Genomic DNA, 24721 nt, shown 5'->3' with positions numbered 1-24721 from the left:
GACTAACTTAGTAAAGATTTAGAAAGTTATACAAAGTTAGGATAGAGAAATCAATAAGAAGTATAATCAAGCAGTACCCTATGTCTAGAGGTAGACCATGCCAGTGTTAGGTTAGGTAAGACTGGGTTCACATTTTATTTAGGTCAGAAAAGAGGGGACGTAGATACTTTTTAGTATTGCTAACTGGACTGGTGAGAAATGTACACATGTTGGAATATTCACTTTGCAAGCTAAGTGACGTGTGATTGAATGTATAAAAAAGTTGAAATAAAAAATTAAAGGAAATAAAAGAAAAGAGGGCACATCTGTGAGTAAATTTATTTAAGTCATGCTTCCCTAGTATGACCAAATAAGACCACCCCTATTAACTCAGCGAATGCATATTTTATTAGAGCTATTCATGTCAGTCTGTGATGCTTTTACAGTGGTAAAAGACTGTTGCAAAGCTTCCTATCAGTAATGTATTATTTACTTATTTTGCCTCTCACTTCTTTTAATTAAGACATTACATATATAGGGGCCGGCAAGTGGCATGGTGGTTAAAGGCGCTGGACTCCCACATGGCCGACCACGGTTCAAGTCTCGGAACTGGTGGCTTGCTTTCTCACTTCCTCTATCTCTCTCTCTCTCTCTGTCTCTCTCTTATCAAACTGGAAAATAATAATGATACTAATAATAAATAAAGTTAAAATAAAATAATTCTTTTTTTAAAAAGGCATAATATATATATTGTAAAATAAAACATTATTAAATGCATTTAGGTCAATGTACTTAACCTACGTCTACACCCATGTAACCTCCGCCCAGATTAAGATAGAATACATTTACAGACCCCCAGAAGGCACCCTAATGCCTCTTCCCACTCAATATCCTCCATCCAGAGGTAACTATATTCTAACTTCTGTCAACTGTGGGTCATGGCATATGTGTCTGTTTAACTTTAGTATACATTGCAAAGTTTCCCAAGGCGATGGTATGAACTGGTACAGTACTCTGGTAGTAAGCCTAAGATCTGTTTTTAAGTATAATTAAAGACTCTGATTAATTTTACGAGTGGCTATTTCACTTTATGGCTATCAGACCATATGAATAGCAAAGAGGCATCAGTGACTTAGAACTAGATATTCTTCTAAGAGAGGACTTTAAAAAGTTTTTGAGAAAATGCAACTGAAGTCCAAGTTTATTTTGGTACCTCCCCAAATTGAAACCCATCAATTTCATAATACACATTTTCTGTGAACTTTTATAAAGACAGCTTGCATGCAGTCATAACATTGAGTGCTGTATCTTCCAGTACAAAATAAAAATCAGAAGTAGTGGAATCTTCCAACAGATTGCTAACCAAGCGATGAAGTGGACCAAATGCAGATTGCCTCTGGTCGTCTTGCTTCTTCGACTGTAACACGGGAGATTCAGAAAGAAAAATGCTCTGGTGGAGTAAGTGCTAGGTTTAGAGACAGGAGACCCCCGGTTCCAAACTAAGATTTGCAGGCCTGACCACAGTGGTACAGGCCTGAGGGCACCTCTGTGTGTTGGCTGGAGTATACAGGAGACCCAGTTTCCTTTCTAGCCCAACCTAGATAGTTTGAACCTAGTGGCACATGCCTCTGGTTAGGCTGACTGGGAGGCTGGGGCAGGAGGATCACAACAAAGCTCTGTCAAAAAAAGCTATCTATTCCTCTACCTCCTTCCTGTCGCTCATAAAAATAAAAGTTAACTAAGTTTTGGTGCTAATCAGTTGTGTTACCTTACATAAGTTAACAAAATCCTCTAAATTTGTTTTTTCACTGGTAAAATAGAGATAAAATATCTATCATCCAGTATTCTTATAAAGATGAAATACAATGAAATATGTGATATACCTAGCCAAGTGTCCTTTCCTAGAATACCAGAGAGCTGCTAGGTGTTTCTGTCAAAATGAGTTCATGAGTAACTTCCAAATTTAAAAGTCTTTGTTATGGCTATGAATACCAGCCAAGTTAACTTGGGTTTACTTTATTTCTTCCCCTCAGATGTATGCATATCCCCTCAGACTAAAACTTTGAAACAATAATTCATAACAAGAATAGCCACAAAACTAAATATGCAAAAAATAACTCATGTTAATTATATTGTATAGTCTGGACTTCATATTACATAAGTAATTCTCAAAATAGAGACTCTCCAAATTATTCTTTATAATTACCAATAATGATGAATTACCAATAATGATAAAGTCACAATAATGATGCTCGACTTCTTATGTAATCATTATTAGATATGTTGTTTCAGACAAAATTGCATGTATTTTATATATTTAACAGATATTTACAACAACTCTAGGAGAGACATAAAATAAGCTTCACTTACAAATAAAGGAAGGCTCGAGGAATCAGCAATTAGCGTGATGGCTATGTCGCTGGACACCCATGTAGCCAACTGCGGTTCAAGGCTCGGACCTGGTGGCTTAACCTCACATCGGGCACGAGTGCTTGCGTACCCAAGATCCCAAGAGGAGAACAGAGGAGAAGGGATTGCAGTGTGGCCATCCCCCCCGGGGGGGTTGATTTCCCGCTTTCTGTCTCTTTGTCTCTCTCTGTCTTGGTAGGGCCCACCCCCTAAAAAAAAAAACCCTTCAAAAAAAAAAAAAAAAAAAAAAGAAAGGCTCGAAGATGTTAAATTCATTTGCTCAAGGCCATGTGCAAAATTATGAGCTGTTAGGGACAAAAATTAAATCCAAGGCTCTTTGACTGTAAATATTATACTCTTAAGCTTCCCATTCTATTTTTACGCATATAGTTTCAAAAGTCTTAATATTTTGGAAAATACCTCAAATGTGTTTTAGTGATCAGATAGCACTTCTGTCTATAAGCAGCCCCTTTCCTCAGCAGTACATAAACACAGTGCATCAAGTGCATTTTCCTCTGGTAAATGAAGCTTACCTTTAACAGAAATGTTGAAAGGCTTTTCCACCATTCCAGCCACTGTGTTCACACTGCAGACCCAAACTCCTGAGTCAGGGGGGAGGATCCGGTGGATGGTGAATATGGCTACTGAGAAATGATCCGTATGGTTAAAGTCTTTTGGCTGGAAAGGTCAAATACAAAAAAATAAAACTTCTAGGGAGGCATAAACACAAAGGGCCACAGTACTGACCCCATCTCATTGTTTAATAAGATGTTTTCTAGGAGAGATTAAGAAGTTAAATACAATGCTAATATAATTATTGGCTTATTTCCAAAGCTATTGTAGTAGTTCTGAAAGTTTATATTGGATTGATGCCCTCTCAGATCCTGCTGTGGTATTTATGTGTTTGGGAGTGTGGGGTAAACACTCACAAGCAAGGAGTCTAATTCCTTTTAAACTGTTCCTAGTAATATTTGTTTCTTTCCGGTCTAATACAGAGATAGCTTGGTGGGAGGACAAAGTGGCTTCATAAGTGTTTGAAGGGCTGTCAAATATAATATAGTAAGAAAAGCCAGGGGACCAATTCCTTATTTAACTTCATGCAATTATTCATAGATTTCACATCGGTAAAAAATGAGGACAGGTGATGGTAAGTCATTATGTACCAAGTAGTCTTTACTAGATGGTAGTCATTACTTCCATTAACTCATGAAAAAGCCAACAAGATTTTAGAAGCTATCAACTTTTTCTACCCAATTAATGTTATATTTTTAGGAAAATTAGGCACATTTGATTTGTGGACATTAGCAATAGTACATTCTATATATACTGCCCCCAAGAGGTCATTAGCATTGCCCTTCTGATCCAACTGATTTTCAGTCATGTTTGAGAGAAAAGTAAGATTCCAAATGCTTTAATTAAGAAAATCAACTTTCCGAGGTTCACTTGTAACCCAGAGAAATTTGGAGTGACTCCTGTCTCTGCTACATTTGGGATTGTTGGAAGAGAGAAAGGAACATGTTGGAAAGGTAGCTTAGTCTTTCCTAGCAAAAATGAACTGCTAAGCTTCCCTAATCAGTGGTGAGCAGGCAGTGAGGGCAAAGCAAAGGCTAGGGAGAAACCCAAGGAATGTATTCAGTCCTAAGTGATCTGGGGATCATAGTTTTTGAACTGGATATGTAGGGGACAGATTCAAGAGTCAGATGGTAGTTGCTGTTCCAAAGAGCATGATAGGAGTACACCAGTCATCAAAACTCAATGTCTTTGTAGTCCCGAATCTCCTGCTGATTCATGAGTGTTTCAATGCCTTTTTGTGACCACTGTGCCACCATACTCTTCCTAGATGAAGAGGAGTTGTAGGAATACTGTGAGGACAAAGCCTTGCTCAGGTTGACATGTACTCTTCCATACACAGCTGGAGATTTCTACAGGATAAGTTCTATCTTTGGTACTCAGCTCCATGAATTCCAGTTGTGGTGGCAAATTATCAGCCTTGCATGCAGCATTGCTCAGACTGAGGAAATCAGTGAGGCTGCAGTGATTCTGTTCAAACTTCCCAGAAATATGGCATTTTATCAAAACTAACAACACGCTGACCTAGAGGCTGTGGACCATGAAGGAAATGTAGCCTTTGGTGGGTGATTAATTTACTAAGAGCATCTCATGGTATCAGAAGGACAGATTAAGAAGGGTTGTACTACCACCCTGAAGGATAGCAGGTGAGCCTGTGCATGACAAGCCGAATCCCACATGGACAACCACAATTGGAGTCCCAGCCTCTCAGCTGGAAAAGCACATTGGGCATGTATCTGTGCATGCCCCAAATCCTGATGGGATAAAGAAATGGAGGAAAAGAGATTGTGGCATGATCATGCTCCATTAGGGGGTGTTTTCTCTCTCTTTGATGAGCACATGTACCCATCAGTAATAAAAAGAAAATTTAAAAAAGAAAGAATGACTCTTACATAGAGCACTGTTCCATCAGGCTTCACCAGTGTCATTTCTTCATTAGCAGGTAGCGGCCAACCAGAGGCTTTGCAGATGGGATTAAATTTACCACTGTTTACTTCTATGTGATCAGGCAAATCCTCTATCTTTGGTGTCATCCTTGGCATACCTGAATGAAGAAAACAACACTGTGAAATTTAATCTTTAACACAACAACAATGATAATAATAAAAATACTACTTTATCAAGTCATGTACTGGGCAGATTATTGCAAATATTTTAAATTTTTTATTATTATTTTATTTTATTCATTTGATCACTATACATAACTTAGCTAGTAAGTTGAATTTACCAACATGAATACACTTCACACCAGTTCAGCTGAGGATACAAAACGCATTATCAATAGATAATAATCTGTTTCTGTGTCATATAAATATCTTGTCTTTCTATTTTCCTCCTTAATTTCTTTCCTTACAATCTCCCCCTTATCCCACCCTCTTCCCACATTGTCTTCAGTATCTATAACCATTTTCAATGCTTCTATGTCCTCTAATCTTTCAGTTTCCACTGTAGAATGTAGACAGTCAGTATATGTTAAGTGGAGACATACAATGTTTCTCTTTCATAGTCTGGCTTGCTTTACTCAGCAGTGAATCTTCCATATTTGTCCACTTTCTATCTAATGTCAGTATTGTATTGTTTTATTATCGTATAACAAACTTGTGAAGAGAGCAGCAATAACTTATATGCTGTTCAGTGTTTGTAGTGTTGACAAGGCGGAGTCAAGGTAAACACATCAATATTGATATTTTATACTGATATCTTATTTCTCAAACTTAGAATAAAATAGATAAAGGGTACTGAGCAGGAAAGAGAGAGGTCCCATAATTTAAAAAGTCAGTCCTTGATATCTATAGAGTAGGATAGATTATGATTAGAAATTTTACCAAATGTATCAGCCCAAGCAGGTATTCGAATAAGAATTGAAAAGAGGCCAGCAGATAGCCTGGTGGTTATGGTGTTGTATTCACACATGGTTGACCATGGTTCTAGTCCCAGACCTGACAGCTGGAAAATCATGCTGGGTGCATATATGTACATACCCAAATTCCCAGGAGGGAATGGAAGAGAAGGGATGGTGGCATGACCATGCCTCCAGGGTAATGATTTTTCACTTTCCTTCTTACTGTCTCTGTCTCTCTCCATTGAGCACACATGCTCTATGACAAAAACTTTAAAACAAACAAAAAGAATTGAAACAGTGCTTTGACATTTTTAAAGCATTTCTTTCCTTGGCTCAGCCATGGTGGCATAGCTATAGTATGACACTTTGTAGTATGGACGCCACACGGATGATCAGGGTTGGGCTCCTGGATCGACTAGTACACTCTAGGTATACATGTCTGCCCTGGCTGATAGGAAGGACTGGAGAGAATCATAGCATGGAACTTTGCTGGGAGTGCTTCTGTCTGGGTTGCTCTCATTAAATTAATAAATATACTTTTTTTGTTTGTTTTTGTTTTTTGGTTTTGGTTTTTCTTTTATTTTACAGGTAGTAAGCTCCATATTGTACAAAGATGGCTATATCCAAGTAGATCCAAAATAACCTTGGATACATTAGAAACTGACACTCCTGCAATCAACTATACTAAATCTTACATAGAGTCCCTTTCTTGCCTTTTGCAGGTTGTTTATAAAGGTGAATTTTAAAATATTATTTTATTTTATACATTCAATCACTGTACATCACTATGGCTTGTAAAATAAATTTACCCAACATGAACCTATTTCCCACCAGTCCAACTGAAGATATATACATGTTACCATCAAAAGATGTTTCCTTCCTTCACTGAGTCCTTGTGTTTTCTGAAGTTCGATGGAGGTGAAGATGGATGTGCTGGTACAGAGTGAAATAGTAGAAAAGGAGCTGTTCTCTGAAAACCCATGGCCTAGGGAAACTGTGGCAAACCTGTCTTTGATTCTCCCAATCAGAAAGCACATCTTTTGCAGCGTGTGCATTAGAACAGGAAGGAAGGAATAAAGTATAAAATTCAAATCCTTAAACTTGTTAGTTGTTCATTTACAGTCCAACACCCTAGAAACATCTAGGCATTTCCTTTCCCTTCTAGCTATTCCCTGATTCTCACTCAGTAGCAAAGAAAGAAGAAAAAGTATAAAGATTTAGAGAAAGAAGAAAAAATATAAAGCTGAAAATCTTAAAACTTTTGAGGAAACAAGTGTGAGTATTCACTCCCCCAACACATTTTGATTTCAAAAACTAACAGAGAAAGAGTACAGCTGCATCATTGAGTATAGATTTTGTTGGATGTGTGTTTCTTTGTAGAACATTTATATGACTAAAAAAAATATGTTTAATTTTTTTCATTTCAAAAATAAATAAAAGTATGCATCTCTTAATTTTAAAAAGTACATTAAAAGGCAAGTGTTAGCAAACTTCTTCCTTAAGGAGAGAAAATATTTTCAGTTTTGTAAGCCATGTTCTCTGTTTAAATAAGCAATTCTGCCTTGTGGTACAAAGCAGCCATCGGAAATACATTGTAAATCTATGAGCATGGTTGTATTCCAATAAAATTTTCTTTATAATAATAGATTACTGGCAGCAAAAAGGAATGAAGTACTGATACATGCTACAACATAGAAAGTTCAAAAAACATGGTGAGTGAAAGAAGGTAGTCATGAAAAACCATATATTATATGATCCTATTACAGTATATAAATGTCAAAAATAGGCAAACATATAAAAATATACAGTCAATTAATGATTACCAGAGAAAATGAGAGTTATTGCTATCAGGAACAAGGTTTCTTTTGGTATCGTAAAACATTCTAAAACTAGATTATGGTGATGACCACACAACTCTGTAAATACATTAAAAAGCATTGAATTGTACATTTCAGAGGGGTGAACATTATGATATAAAGTTTTAACTCAATAAAGCTGTTCAAAAAATACTGTATCAGATTTGGTGAGTTAGTTTGCTGAACTCTGATTTAGGGTAATTTCTGAACAAGAGTTAAATAAAATTTTACTTTAGCATAATCTATTTGTTTCATTCTTTCTATTTCCTTTAAAAGATATTCATCCAAATTCCTTCAAAGTTGTTCTCTCTCTAATATACATTTCCAGGGGGAAAAAATGGTCCTAGGCAGTTACCACTGACATGCTACAAAGAGTACATAGTTCGTTTCTAGTGGGAAGGCAAATAAAGGTTAAATTAGGGTCCATAGAGAAGAATTGAAATGCTGTCCTTCAGAATTTAGGATAAATTCTTCCCAATTTCTGAATGTAAATAAAAGTAGTTTGAGTGTCTTGGGATGATAGGGGAAGAATTACACCAGCAAAGCTTGGTTCAGACATACTAAACATGGCACTGACTACAGTGTTACCTTGCTTTACCTTCTCTCTCACACTGGAGCCCTTGCCATCCTGGAGAGCAGAGACATCCCTTGAACCGATCGCACAACTCCCCATTGGTGCAACTGCACCTAAGCTTACAATCTGGCCCATAATACCCAGGGTGGCATGCTATAAACAAAGACATAAAAAAAAGCAGTGTTAATAAAGGGGAAGGGAGAAAATTAAGGTTGTAGATGGCTACTTTCATCTTTCTCTCCAAACCTGATTTATAATAAGATAGTATAATATATATAGATTACCAGGGTTGAGGAGTTCTGCTTTCAGCAGAGCTTAATAACCTCTTACTAATCCTGTCTTCTCATAGTTGGAGAAAGGAAAGTATCTTTAATAAATGGTGTTGGGAAAACTGAATAGCTATAAGCTGAAGAATAAAATTAAACCTTCACTTCACACCATATACCAAATTAACTCAAAATAGATTAAAGACTTAAATGTAAAATCTGAAATTTTAAAACTACTAGAAGAAAACAGTAAAAACGTTTATTGACATTGGTCTGGGCAATTATTTTGGGATATTACTCCAAAAGCACAGAGAACAAAAGTAAAAATATACAAATGAGACTGCATTAAACCAAAACTCTGCTCAGCAAAAGAAAAAACAGAATGAAGAGACAACCTATAGAATGGGATAAAATGTTTGCAAGTCATACATCTGATAAGGGGTTATATCAAAATATATAAGGAACTAAACTAAACAGCAAGAAAACAACCTGATTTTAAAATGGGCAATGAATCTGAATAGACATTTCTCAAAAGAAGATATGCAAATAGCCAAAAACTATATGAAAAAAATAGTTCAACATCATGAAGCGTTAGGGAAATGCAAACCAAAATTACAATGAGATAACACCTGACTCCTGTTAGAATGACTACTATTCAACCCTCTAGAGAGAGCTGTGCTGTCTAACATGGTGGCCACTGCCATGTATGGCTATTGAGCTCTTCAAATATGACAGTTCAAATTGATATTTCAAACAGTTAGTATGAAAAAAAGAATGTAAAGCACTTCATTAATACATTTTTTCTATTGTTCACATACTGAAGTGTTAAGTGTTGATATATTAGGTTAAATAACATGTTAAAATAACTTCATGTGTTTCTTTTTACTTTTTTAACATGGCAATTAGAATGTTTAAAGTTATATATGCATATGATTTATATGAGGAAACTTCAAAACATTCATAAAAAACTGAATTAAGGTATGAGTTTGTTTTGGTAACAAAAAATAAAATCCATGCATAGTTTTTTCATAGTACATATTTTCTATGAACTTTTGAAGACATCCTTATATTTCTGCTAAACTGCTCTACCTAGAACATAGGTACCAAGTTTTTTGGGACCTCATCATAGCTCCTATTGGTGTAGATAAGGAAAAAGCTGGTAAATACTGAAAAGACTTTGAGTTCTGGCTAAGTCACTACATTAATATCTGTCAGGGCAGGTTTGGCATTTTTGACTGCAGGTTAATGTTAAGCTAGTGTACAATGATAGATATGAAATGTATACTGGTGGATTTCAAACACATACCATTAAGCCTCATCAAATGGAAACGTATTTTAGAAAGGGCAGAGGTAATCTCTGAAAAGGTAAAGTTAGTATTGCTTTAATATGGCCCATAGTCAGTAAGATCTTAACTTCTTACACTTTCAAACCCCAAATCCTATCTGGATATGACCTAAAATTTCTGATTTCTTAGCCCACTGGGGAAAAATGTCTTCTATGGATAGCCCTCCTACTTAATGTGGTCTGAAAACCAATGGCATCAGAATCATCTGGGAGTCTGTTAGAAATGTAGACTCTCAAGCTCCAGTCCAGTTCTACCAAATCAGAATCTTATTTGAAAAAGATCCCCAAGTGATATGTAAGAAAATCATGTCCTGCAAGGTCTAGGGTCTTTCTGTGAAAGTATAATTCTTGGATAAAAACATCTATGATTCAAAACACTGTAGCCCAGCAATGGTTAATTAATTAAACAATCCAGATATATCCTACATTGTGATTTCCAGCAAACTGGGTCTCTCTCGTACACCAGCTATAACATTTTCCATTTAAGGATCTGATTGGTGCATACCTTCATTGCACTGCAGTCCTTTCCAGCCTGTGGCACAGGAACACCCATATGGGTCTGGGAGACAGAATACGTAAGACTTGCATCCCTCTGGTCCACTACACCTTTCTTTACAAGTTCTGCCAAATGTGTGCAGTTCACAAGCTTTAAGAGAAAAAGGGCCAATTCAGAGTCTAATATGTAACCCTTTGAAATACAAAATTCTTATTTTAAAGGACCTCTCCTAGACTAGTGAACATAGAAAAATTATCTAATCTCAGCTGCAGCACAGACAGGATGAATATGCCCTTATGGCCCATTTTATAGATAAGGAAACTGAGTGGATGTCATGGCCACCACTCAATTATGCAGACTGTGCACTGCACAAATGTAGGGGGATAAAATTCACATTATAGACATTATGGATTTGTGGGTTTATTATTTCCAGTGGTTGGCAACAAAGGCCTTTAAGAAAGGGCAATTTTTTCTCAATTACAGAAAGGAGCTAGGTGGCCTCACAGAGGCCAATTAGCTTCCATTCCCATCTGTGTCCAGATCTAAAATTCTAGATCCAGTGATTTTGGCTTTTAAATCCACAGCTTATTCATCAAGTACTCCCAGACTTACCCTTCTCACATGTTCTCCCCATAAACCCAGGAGGACAGATGCATTCTCCAGTATCTTCATGGCAGACACCATTGTTCTTACATGAAGTACAGAGACGGTTACATTCAGGTCCCCACATCTGAGCTTCACATCCTTGTGTTAAGGAAAACAAGGCTGCAGTGAGTAGAGCACCTTTTCTCAACAAATCTTAACTGAGCATCCACTCTGTGTCAGTCATTTTAGTGGATACTCATGAATGAAGATAAAATACAGTCTCTGCTCTCAAAACCAGTTGTCTAATAAGGGAGACAGACGTGTAAATGGGATACAATCATAGAAATTAATACTTAATCCTGTCTTGGGAATGGAAGATGGCATATAGAAAGGCTTCCCAGAGGAGGTGGTATGTAAACTAAATCTGCTAGATCACCTAAATACCAAAGAAAATAAAGTCAAAGAGTGTGTTTCAGGCAAAGATAAGGCACAAAAAGAGCATGGCATGTTCTGGGAGCTACAGATAGAATTAAGAGATTGGAGCAATGGTTTCCAAAGTGCAGTTCGAGATTAGTAGCATCCCCATTGGTTGGGAATCAGCCTCAGATCTCATCCACCACCACCTAGCGAATGAGAAACACTGGCCTTGGCCTATTAACACAAGTTTAACAAGCCCTCCAGGTGATTGTGATGTATGCTGGAGTTTGAGAACCTCTGGCCTAGAGTGTGTGGAAAGGGAATAAGGATAAAAGGGGAAGTAGGAGCTGGTAGCAGCAACCCATTTTACAGATGGAAAGAATATAAGTGAAATGGATATATAAAATTTAAAATACCAGGCAATTTTGAAAAATTTATGGAAAAATACAAATTTTGATGTAAAAGAAAAATTGAAATCCATGCAATTTTTTAAATAGTCATGTTTTCCAAGACTTTTAAAGACTCTTTGTACAAAGATGGTAAAAATCCTTCTAGATTTTAATTTTCTGACTACTTCTCTCTAATATGGTAATTTTAGATTACTAATTAGATCCAGGGATGCCTTCTAATATAAGGCAGAGGGATTAGAATTACCCTTTGTGGTCAGGAATTAAGTTTCATTTCTCATCTAAAAGGAATCAAAGTCTTTATCCCTGAATGTTAGTCTCACAGTAGTAAGTCTGGACCTGTGCCTATAGCTGATATAACCTTATAATTTCTTTGGCAAGGATTCTGGTTATCAGTATTGTCTCTAAAATAATCAGGAAGTCTGTCAACACAGACCATTTTTTATACTTCTCCACTTAATAGCTAAAACAACAAAATGTCTAAAAGCTAATATTTACATTTCTTGATACACAAGGAAGTCTTCAAAAAGCTCATGGAAAATGCATATTATGAAAAAACAATGCATGTATTTCAAAAAATTTTTTTGCATCAAATAAACAGACTCTAATTCCATCTTTCCATAAACTTTTTGAAGTCCCCTAGTATAAAGAGAAAAAGTCTCTGCACAGTTAGTGATTTCTTGAGAGCCAGACCACAGGTTATTTGCACATGCTGAAAACTAATTAACGGCAGACAATGTAGTTGAAAATAAGCTTCCTGTTGCATTTAACTAAGTTCTCTGGCCCTGTACCAACCTGTAGATCTAGCCCAGCTTTAATCCCAAGGAAGAGGAAAAAATTAAGTTCTAGAGTATACAGGGTGATCTATTGGGAATGGATAGTCAGAAAAAATGTTTATTGATAAGCAACAATTTGGCAATTAGGGATGTGATATTTTTTTCAGCAATTTTATGATTCTGTATTTTAAGAAATCATACATGCATGGCATACAAAGAAATTTAACACAGTCAAAAATCTGTCAGGGAACAAATTTATACTGAAAAGAAATTCTGTAAATATAACCAACGTGATTTTTTTTTGGAGAGATTTTTGTTACAGGGTGCATGTGCTTGCCAGAAAAACAGAGAGAGACAGACAGAAAACGAGAAATCACTCCCCAGGTGGGATGGCCACGCCACAATCCCTTCTCCTCCATTCTCCTCTTGGGATCTTGGACACGCATGCACAAGTGCCCGGCGTGAGTTCAAGTCACCGGGTCCGGGACACAAACTGCGGTTGACTACATGAGAGTCCAGTGACATAGCCATTATGCTAACTGCTGGTTCCACCAACATGATTTTTATACAAAATCTTTAAATACTGGCTATTTCTAGGCTTCAGTTCATACTGGACAGACACTTTATCTATAAAACAAAACAAAACAAAACAAAACAAAACAAAAAAACAAGAAATGCTTTCAGCTGGACCTTATTTCTCACTAAACACCAAAGAACTCATATTGGGAAATATATCCCTTTTTTTTCAACTTGTACACTATGGTAATATCTCTATTTTTTACATTTTAGTTTATCTTATACATTTAATCACTTAGCTTATACATTGAATTTATCCAACTGAACACACTTCACACCAGTTCAGTTGAGGATACAAAACACATTATCATCAACAGATAATAATCCATTTCTGTATCCCATAAATGTCTTGACTCTCTAGTTTTCCTTCTTAATTTCTTTCCTTACACCCTCCCCCTTCTCCCCACTTCTCCCCACATTGTCTCCAGTATCCACAACCATTTTCAACCCTTCTATATCTTTCAGCCTAATCTTTCAGTTTCCACCATAGAGTGAAGAAAATCAGTATATGTTAAGTAGAGACATACACTGTCTCTCTTTCACAACCTGGCTTGCTTCACTCAGCAGCAAATCTTCCATATTCATCCATTTTCTGTCAAATGCTAGGGTCTTGATTTTTATGGCCGAGTATTATAGAGTATGTGTGCCACAGTTTTTCAGTCCATTCATCTGTTCATAGTTGTTTGGGTTGATTGAAATATATTAAGTGGGATGATTGTGACCTAAATCAACATTTTCTTAGAAGTACTTTACAAATTTATTAGCAGTGCCTCTCAAATTATTTCATTAAAATATTCCTAGCAGCAAAGAGGAAGGAATGTGTAATCCTAGCAATCTGAAAAGAGACAATTTGGAGTTCAAAATGGTTTGAAGTCTTTTAATTTATCTTAAAAGTTTAGAAAAAATTTTTAAATTCTAGTCTATATTAAATCATGTTTCCTTTTACATTTTTTTAAAAAGTATTAACCTTTTATCACTGTGATATTATGAAATAAGAAATATATATTTGGTCTTTGCCCTGGTTCCTTAAATAGCTTTTTTTTTTTTTTTAATTAAGGTTTTTGCCTTAGGTATGGTATGTCTGCCAGAGAGACAGTGAGAGAGAAAGTTAAGATATCAGCTCCCAAGGGGGATGGCCACATCACAGTCTTTTCTCCTCCATTCATTCTCCTCTTGGAATTTTTGGCACACATACACAGAACCCCAGCATGATTTTCAAGTCACCAGGTCCATGATGTGAACCAAGGTTAGCCATGTGGGAGTTCAGCACCTTAACCACTATGCTACCTGCTACCCCCTAGCACAAAGCTTGTAAAACCCTGTTACCTCCAGAGTTAATAAGAGTGCCTTTTGTATGCTAATGATATGATTGGTGGCTAGGAATCTCAGAAAGTATAAGCATGGTACCTATCACCAGAAAGACCAAGGCATAATTAGAGGATTAGGACTTTCAACCCCACTCCCTAATCTCCAGGGTGTGGTTAAGTAGAGAAGGTTGAGTTAATCTTTAAATTATTGTGTTGTTTATTTGATAAAACCTCCATTAAACCCCAAATGGCAGGGTTCAGAGAGCTTCCAAATTCCTGAACACATAAATGTTCCTCGAGGGTAGAGCAACGGAGAGGACATGGAAGCTCTTCACCCACTTACCTTACCTTGCCCTATGCATCTCTTCCACTTGGTTGTTTATCTGAATCCTTTATGACATCCTCTATAATAAACCAGTAAATGTGTTTCCCTGGGTTCTTTGAGCTGTCCTAGCAAATTGTCAAGCCTGGGAAGGGAATCTGGGGAACCTCCAATTTTTAGCCAATCAGTCGAAAGCACAGGTCACAACCCAAGGCTTGCAACTGGCATCTGAAGTGGGGGAAGTCTTGTGGAACTGAAGCCTTAACCTGATGCTATGTCCAGGTAGGCAGGGTCAGTACTGAGTTAACTGTAGGATATCCAGCTCATGTAGTTGGAGAACTACTAGGTTTGTGGAGGGGAAAACCACAAAAAACTAGCAAACAAAAACCCTCACCTCTGGTGTAAGACGAGTTGTGTTAATAGAGTAGAAAAAACACTTAGTTTTTTCCCTATTTCAAATCACCACATATTAACATCCAATGTTTCTGATGTTCTAGAAAATGTATCTCACTTACCCAGAATCTGAGTAGACCTGGTACATAGTGTTGCATTATACTGAAGAGAAACTATCTACATGAAATAAATGCAAATTGCTTCCTTGCCACACATCTGTATATTTTATAACCATAGAGGGCACTTAGCATGAGGCATAAACTAGATAACCAAACTTTTTATATTTCTATTGTTATACTATCATGTCTATTTAATTACATAGTTACCTGCTCTGATAATTACCCAAGGAACAGGGATTTACCTTATTACCCTGTTCCTCAATGCCACCGTAATTCTTGACAGAATTATGATCAACATATTTTGTTGAATGAATAATAAAGGAATGGCATAGTAGCCTAAGTATTTATAGTTGAAGGCCTGAATATTTAATATCACAAATACCCTAGTTGGAAAAATTCAGGGCAAATTTTTTGTTCCCTATTGATCAAATTCCTGTAAAAGTTACAAGCAATGGTTACACTTCACTTTGATAGTCATAATGGGGAAAAGTGTTTTCTAGTGCTATCTCTTGCATTTTGCAAGTCTGTAAATAAAAATTACATTTGAGAATTAAGTGATCTGAAAAGTAAGGGATTTATAGGAGACTTAATGTTTAACCAGGTTAGACCTCCAAACCAGGAAGTCTAACTAATCTCCCTACAGTAGGCATCTTGAATGGGACTGCCCTGCTCACTGTGTTTCATTTTACAGAGATAATCCTTCTCTACAAACATGAGCTCATAGTGCCTGTAATTGAGATGTGGCTTCAAACTTGTTTACAGCTCATTGGTCTAGGCTGGTAGACATGTGATTGATACTAAGCCAATCTGAATTTTTATCCAGGAAATTTAAAATCTGGAAGTAAAATAAACATTTTGAAGATGAGTTATGTAATAGCAGTATCCTAGAGAGAAAGTTCAACCACCCCACACCCCCCAACCAGTATCACTGAGCCTAGATCTTCTCTGATACCTATCTTTTCTAGACCTTGCTGGTCAGCTTTTGGTTGACTTCCTAAGAGTCCTTAGCATTCTTCCCCAAATCCTTAGCTTTTGCTTAAGTAGCCAGAATCATTTCTGTTGCTTGCAACTAAAAATTCTAACAGCTACACCATCACAAATGATGGCCTCTCAGTCACTTACTCCGGACTATCAGCCTGGTGAAGGCTGAGGTGAAGAGGTTTCCTCCTATGTACCTGGCCGAGTACACTCCAGCATCCTGGGGCTGAGCATGAGGCAGGTGCACTTCTAAAATATCAGGTACTTCGTGCCGAGGCACTGAATGGATAAAGGAACCTGGCAAGAGAGAAAAATGCCAAACCATAGGTAGAACCTAGATAGGATTAAACGGCTGCACTTCTACTCACATTTGGTTTCCCAGGTACACGGTAGTCATTTCCTTACGCTTGCTATCCAACAACCTCACAATCGAATGAGATCACATTTTACATGGCTGGATTTGGGACTTCACTTATCACATTACAATGAGGATTTATTATATATACATGCACCATATATATTATATGTACATTAATATGTATAGACAAGTACAATTCGAATTTATACAAATACATAAGTTTATATGTGTGTGTTTTTATATAGTTTTTATATATGTGAATATCTACTTTGATTTACTTAAGCAATCAAACTCATTGTCTAAGAGGGCTTCTATCTTAGACAGAATATGGTAAGTTTTCATCATACAATCTTTACTTCAAATATCTAACTCAGAGACTACAACCAGATAATCATCTAATATATTCTTTGTTACATTATGTCTCATACCAAGGTCCTGAAAAGAAATAAAACACACACTCACCATTTTTGTAAATCACTGCATCTTCTTCTTTAATCAACACCTTTTTGAAAGATATGTTCACATTATCTCCCCTGTCCACAGTCATAGTTAAAGTAGCTGGTAGGAAGGAGGCTTTTAAAAGAGAGAGAAAACAAATACCATAAATGAGGTCACAACTTTTCTCCAGGAGCAACTGAACTTTGAGTTTCATAAAATAAGGGCTGATACTTGCCAAGAATCAGCATGTTTTTATCATGTAAAAAATATTGATGGCTAATGAAATACTTTTTATTTTAAATAACCAGAAGGTGTGAACAGTCACCAGAGAGAGACCAAGAAACAGAGACAGGAAGAAACTATCCCCACACACAATGTGGCCTAGTCCCACTGCCATCTCTCAATTCTGTCAGGATTTTAGGCATGCGTACATATATCTGGCATGTTTCAAAGCCATCAGGGCCAGGATTCCAACCATGATCAGCCATGTGAGATCCAGCTTTCTAACTATTAGCAATGAGGTCTCAGTTCATGTGTCTAGTGACTTTTAATCTTTCTTAAATTTATATATACTTTTAAGAATCTAATAAATAAAATGGTCATTTCCTCTGTAAAAATGTAAGTTTATGCACACAATATTCACATACACATGTTTTCCATGCAGCTGATTGGGGGGGTAAGTATTCTGTGTTGATTAGTATCTGTTGTCAAACTAATCCTGAGATTAACTATAAACTATAAGTCTCCATCCTTCTCCAAGTTTCCTCAGACCATTTGTCAAGCGGCTTGTTCCTCGATCCTTGGTCCTTTGTGTTATTGCTTTATTATTTTTGTTACTGTTATTGCTCTAAATAATTCCAATTGCTTTAGAATACTGCAAACGTTTTTCAAATGGAATGAGCTCAATGCTGCCCTTATTACTAATGGTGAACATACTGGCATACTGAAGAAGAATAAAGTTAAAGATGAAATCTAATATCTTGCCTTCTACCTTTCAATTGTGTATGTATGAACTGACATAGGACTAGAGAGCACTAGGAGAAAACTGGGGAAGTTATTTTATATTTGGCATAGAAAATCATAAGCCAGTTGATTGAAAACTTCCACTGATATATCAGACTTGAATACAACATTGCCTGATTCCATTGTTTGATTGGAGAAGTGTGACTAAAATTTTCTAATGTTCTTCCACTCACAATAGTTTCTGAATTGCTTTAAATTATATCACAATCTGCAGAGAATCACCCTCTGTGTAATAAGGGGGATTAACTTTAGGCTTTTAAAAATAAAGCCAAGGTTAAAAATAATCACCACTAAAAGAGGAGAAGCAATGTATAACTTTTCTCAATATGGAGGCAGAAGAGAATGGAAGTAAACAAAAGACAGAATAAAAAGGGAGGGAAAACGTCCAAAGAAAATCATGATATGGAAAAGAATGAAATGGCAGAAGCCATGCCAAAATGAGGGTCTTCAAAAAATTCATGGCAAATGTGTATAATAAGAAAACTATGTGTGAATTTCAACATTTTTTGCACCAAAAAAAACCCATATCTTAATTCAATTTTTAAAGAATTATTTAACTTTATTTATTTATTTATTTTAATTTTAAAAGAGAGGGACAGAGTGAGAGAGAGAGAGAGAGAAAGTGAGAAAGCAAGCTGCCAGGTCCGGGACTCAAACCTCAGTTGATCATGTGGGAGTTCAGCATCCCCAATCACAATACCACCTGCCAGCCCTCTTTAATTCAATTTTTTCTTCAAATTTTCTGAAGTCTCCTCATGTTTTTCAAGAGATAGAGGATCTCAGAATGAATTCAGGTCAGAAAAATCTCAGGTTTTAGAATTTTGATTCTTAAGTACATATACATAACCATGTGGTCTTTCATAGACTACATTAATAATGACAGATAAGACTGAGAATAAAGGGGTAGAAAATATATATCACACTAAAATTAACTAAAAGAAGCTGTATTGTAACATTTATATGGGTAAAAATTATTTAAAGCCAAAATTAACTTTTAGGAATAAAGATGGTCTTTGCCTGATGGAAAAAAAGAGCCATCAACCATCTAATAAAATCTTACTAGAAGATTTTTCTCACACATGAAAATTATATGCACTTGACAACAGAGCTTAAAAACACATGAAACAAAGCAGAATTAAAGAAAGATACTGACAAGTCTATAAGCATAGTGACATTTTTCAGAAACTGATGATTCAAACAGACTGAAAATTACTAAGGAAAAAAAAAACAGAAGCTTTGAATAACACGATGGAAGATCCGTTGAAAGCTCATTGAACTCTGTTCTTAGTTATCTGAATACGTGTGATTTTTCAAGCATATCGCCTATTAACTGTAAGCTATAATGACTAAATCTGCCATCCTTCTCCAATCTCTATCAAGTTCCCTCAAAGTAAAAAACAGTATGAATGGAATATTAGTTTCCTCCAAATGAAAGAAAAAAAAGAAGAACATTTGTCAAGTAACTTGTCCCTTGATCCTTTGTTGTTGGAATAACAAAGGATCGTCTCTGTGAATAACAAATTCCATGACCATAATTCCCCTGAATTAGAATAGCAAAACACCCTAGTTCAAATGTATGAACTGTACAGTTTGCCCAGGACCACAGACCTCATAGTAAATTAGCTGGTCGCTGTGCCCTCCTCCTCATCTGTGGATTGTGGACGAGTTGCTTGAGAGAGACCAAACTAGTGCTGTGTCACCACTGGCTTAGACACCTACCCTTGATGGCAGAAGATGCCTCTGAACAATGCCCAGAAGAACCCAGGCTTTTAGGTTTGTCTGCTTGTTTTCCTTGTCTGTGGACTATTGTTGCTGACAAAGGCACGGTACCCTGCCAGGTCTTCCCCACGTAGTCAGATATGTGAATGTCTTTGGTGCAGATAATGACCTAGGGCAAACTTAGAGGGAGCATGGCAGAGATTAAAGGACAGTGTGAGAGCCGAATCACAGTTCTGGGCTTGAATTTCCCCTCTGCCACTTACCAGACCTTTCTGCACAAGTTACGTCACCTCTGCGAATCTGTTTCCCCATGTATAATTCAGAAGTAGTAATATCTACCTTAAAAAGTTGTTAGGGATAGTAAATTTTGTAAGCTACATGTTGAGTTGCTTAGAAGAGGTCAGGGACCCCCAGTTAGAGTAATGGCTATGTCACTGGACTCCCATGTAGTTGACCGTGGTGCGAGTCCCAGACCTGGCGGCTTAAACTAATGCCAGGCACGTGTGCGTGCATGCCCAAGATCCTGAGAGGAGAATGGAGAAGGGATTGCAGTGTGGCCATCCCCCCTGGGGGGTGATTTCTCTCTTTCTGTCTTTCTGTCTCTCTGTCTCTCTCTGTCTCTGGCGAGCGCACGTGCCCTGTAGCAAAAACCTCTCCAAAAAAAGGAAAAAAAAAAAAAAAAAAAAAAAAAGAGGGCGGTATCCTTCCCAAATAGAAATAAACTGAAACCCTGCTATGCTGACCTTTGCAGCATGGACAGGAGAGGCAGCTTTCTTGATGGTACTGAATGGACCAGCCCCACAGGGAAGGCAGGCAGAGAAATGGTCAGTAAAAGGAGAGAACATGCAGGGGGCTTCTTCTCAACTGAGGTTCTGGTCAGTGAAAGGAGGGAACATGCAGGGGGCTTCTTCTCAACTGAGGTACTTCCTTTAGTCATCCTAGCCATCATAACATGTGCAGCTCTTGCTACGACATGCTCCTTGATGGCTCCTACGAGAACTTCTGACCATTTCACTCTGCTGTTCCAGTCTCTGTGGTTTGTTTATATTTTCTGTCCTTTTGTGTGAAGATTGTTTAGCTGACCGTGGGACTTCTCGCATTGTACTCAGAAGAGGAACTGAGATTCCCCAGTAGGCTCAGCTCCAATGTAACTTTTTCCCTCCAACTCTACAGCTCTTTATTATTTCAGACTTTGTGCCGTTTTAGCTCCTGTTTTCTTAGAGGAGCCGTCACATCAGAGTTCCACTGCACTAAAACAGGAGAATTGCACTTAATGTAGTTACCGCCTGTGTTGTCTCTAAGCTGAGTGTTCTCTGCTGAGTACTAAAGAAGGAGATCTAAGCTTCATGGGCTATGACAGGCTGCCTGATAACACAAGAGCCCGGCTTAAACTCTGTACACAGGTATTGATGTCTTGGACTTGACCGGATCATAAAAATAATAAACGCCTTTCAGTGGTGCCTACTATGGACTAAGCACTGCTCTAAACACTTTACATGAATTTAATGATCATAATATTCCTATGAATAGGTGCCATGATTATCCTAATTTTAAAAATGAGATCCTTAAAAGTATAGAGATGTTAAATAGCCTGTCCAAGATCATATAACAAGCACATGTAAAAGTCAGGATTTGAACCAGGGTACCTACTTCAGGAAGCACTCACAGAATAGGCAATGTTCACACTCAAAAAGCTTTAAAATCCAACCAACTCATTTTATAATGAGAGTTCTGAGGCCTAAAGAATGACTTCCTTAAATTGGTTTGGATGGGGCCAGTCCATGGCCTTATGGTTAAGGTGACTGGATCCCACATGACCAACCTGGCAGTTCAGACCTGGAGGCCTGGAAAACATGCCAGGCACATGTAGGTATATGTCCAAAATCCTGAAGAAAATAATGGAGAAATAGGAGAGAAGGGACTATAACATGACCATACCCACTGGGAATGCTTTCTTGCTTTCCTGTTCTCTCCCTGTCTCTCTCCAGTGAGCACACACATCCTCTAGAAAATTAGAAAGAAAAAGATCATTCGAATGGGCTCATTAATGAATAAAACTTAAGAGCATAATTCACTTCCTTAAGGGCTACAGAAAAGTAGAAAGTGGTAAAAGCTGCACAGATGTTTCTCGTGGATGAAGAAGGGCTAAGTTAAATTCAACGCTTTTTTCAGTTTAATGTTAGATAAGCACTAAAGGTACTACTGTAGAGATTATGTTTATTATTATTTTGCACAAATTTCACAACAGCCCTGTGAAGACTATATATCCAGTTTAACAATGCTGGAGACGGCATTAAGGATGACTATGTCCCTTATTCAAGGCCTCTCAACAGTGAATAAGTGTAAAAGTGGAGGTACAAACTCAAAGACCTCCATTATCATTCTACAACACCACCTCTGCAGACTTATTCTCCAGGCTCACATTCTTTGTTGTCAATTCCAGCTTCTCTGAACTACACTCAGTTCCTCAAATTGACCTTGTGATCACTCACATCTACGTCTGAGTTTCCTCTCTTCTCTTCCACTCCTTTCCCCCATGCCTCACCAGCTTGTACTCACTTGTCTGTCTCTATTTAGATGTTTCCAAGGACCTTACTCAATCCCTGGAATACAGGTTAGGCACTTACATAGCTATTGTTCAAATATCCTGCATTCCCTCATTATATCCCCACTCATGGTTAACGCATACCCTGGGTGAGCATTCCAGGAAGACAGGATCACATTTGTTTTGAAAGAAAGAGCAGGGTAATGGTTAGAGCCATGTACTTAAGTTACAATAGCTGTAAGCCTCACCTATTAGTGAGATCTTAATATCATTAATATCATGGATTTGGTAAAAACTAAATTAAACAGGGGCCGGCAGGTGGTGTGGTGGTTAAGGCACTGGACTCCCACATGGCCAACCATGTTCAAGTCCTGGAGGCTTGCTTTCTCACTTTCCCTCTGTCTCTCTTGCTCCTTCTCTTTCTGGTTAAATTTAAAAATAATAATAATAAATAAAATAAAATAACACTAAATTAAACAGTAATAAATATAAAGTTGCTAGGGGGATATAAGGTGCATAATAAGTATTCAGGAAATGTCGTTAACATCATTGTACCCCCAGTTGTTGGCACAAACAGGGAATCAAGAATGATTGGTGTGGGGAGGGGCTGGATCGCAGCGCAATGCTCTGTGAGCCTCCCCCACAGGGACAGTTCTGGGTTCATGTCTAGAGAAGTCCCTAAACATGCCCTGTGCACGTGTGCCCAATGATCCAGGGCTGGCTGAAGCTGGGACTGGATCTTCATGTGAAAACCCTATTGGGGGGTGATGTCTCTATCTGTCTCTTTAGCTTATGGAGAAAGAATAACTTTAAAAAAAAAAGAAAAATTGTGAAAAGGAATTATGAATTTATCTGACTTTAGTTTTTCTAATTTATGTTTTTAACATGTTCACTTGTGTTATTTAGATATAAATGTGTTATTTAGATTTATATACACACACACAATTGACTGTATAAATCACGATTGGGAAGTTTGACGTTCTTAATGTAAAGCTATTTACCAAATGAAAACAGGGTGAAAAATAATGTAGGTTTCTTCTGATGGATTGTTCTGAAACAGATCTTTGGATCTGAAAACATTTGCAACTTTATTTATAACTCTCTACTCTCAAAAGAAACCCCTAGTAAGAGTTGAACAAACTGCTGTTGATTGTTTTGGATAAGCCATTGATAAAAACACTCTGGCTATTTGGGATGTGTGAGCCAATTTAAGCCATGTTTTGGCACATCGCAAATGGATTTTCCACTTCCTCCCCAGATGCACGAGTCAGCAGCAAACAGGAATATATTGATGTTTAGCCCCTCCTGCTGTGTCCCTGGGCAGGCATTTCTGAGTTCCCATGATGTTTTACAAGGGAATTAATGGTGGCATGAAGACATAGTTTTGGAGGTTTCCCTGATTCACCAAAATGGATATTAATTTCCTAGTATTATATTTCCCCCCTGGATAGTCAGCAAGGGAAACAATTAGTTCACCCAGCCTGAGCTGTTGTTATAAATCACATATAAGAGAGAACACTATATATGTTTGTGTGTGTGTTTATATACACACACACACACATACACACATATATGTAATTAATATGGCACACATATATATGTATATTTATAAATAAGACTTAACCCAATGTTGTAGGCATTATTATATCCATTTCACAGATAATAAAAAAACAAGAGCAATAGAAGTTTAATAACTTGCCTAAAGTTACACAGCTGGTAAGCAGTGAAAAAAGAATTGAAACTCAGGTGAACATAAGTCTAAAAGTCAGCTTCCCTCCACTGTTGTTTACTCCCGAGTTGTCTTTGCCTCATTCCACTGAATTTAAGCTATCCCAGACTTTCAGTTTTGAGGAGTCATTCAGTTGGTTTTAAACTCCTAATGTTCTAGTTCGGTATGCTCTACAGATTGATTTGTTCATTGTCAAGGACAATCTTAGGACAGTCAGAAGTTAGCCCTTTACGCTTTCTTCCCATAAAATTAGGGCACAGATTTCAAATCATCTTCTTTCAGAATGTGGAAACATCAGCAGAAAGACATGACTCTATACAAGTCAAATCCAAAATGACACATGTAAAAAATAATAGAGCTGACTTTCAGCCATGATAGCTTTGGCACACCTCACATCCCTTTGTTCAACCTCTCTTCCCTCACTGGGAGCTGCATTCCTGGGAATGTCTGTTGTGCACTTTTCCCACTTGCCCCGATGTCATTTAAAGGTGAACATTATGGTTTTGCTAAGAAAACACTTTCTTCATTTGTAATGAATAGTGATTTTATCAGGTTGAACTTAAAATGAATTTGCTGCCTACAAACCTTTTCATTACTACCATAAGAAAATTCAAAGAAATGTTTTCAGGTAGACCCCAGGTAGAAGTTGACTCTAAACCCTTACTGCCTAGACTACGGTTGGTGGTTCAGCA

At 37.3% G+C, this 24721-nt stretch overlaps 1 protein-coding gene across 1 annotated transcript in view; it reads right to left on the bottom strand.

Moving 5' to 3' along the window:
- TEK (TEK receptor tyrosine kinase) overlaps nt 1-24721 on the bottom strand; it is a 139235-nt gene that overhangs the window by 41079 nt on the left and 73435 nt on the right. The window contains 7 exon segments of the mRNA XM_006143226.3: nt 2922-3066; nt 4851-5002; nt 8255-8383; nt 10347-10487; nt 10950-11081; nt 16362-16514; nt 17038-17148. Of these exon segments, the coding sequence (XP_006143288.1) occupies nt 2922-3066; nt 4851-5002; nt 8255-8383; nt 10347-10487; nt 10950-11081; nt 16362-16514; nt 17038-17148 (963 nt within the window).

The sequence above is a fragment of the Tupaia chinensis genome, unplaced genomic scaffold (assembly GCF_000334495.1).
Source record: "Tupaia chinensis unplaced genomic scaffold, TupChi_1.0 Scaffold000093_1, whole genome shotgun sequence".
NCBI lineage: Eukaryota > Metazoa > Chordata > Mammalia > Scandentia > Tupaiidae > Tupaia > Tupaia belangeri.
Note: the sequence above shows the minus strand (reverse complement) of the source record. Positions and strands in the feature narration are given on the sequence as shown.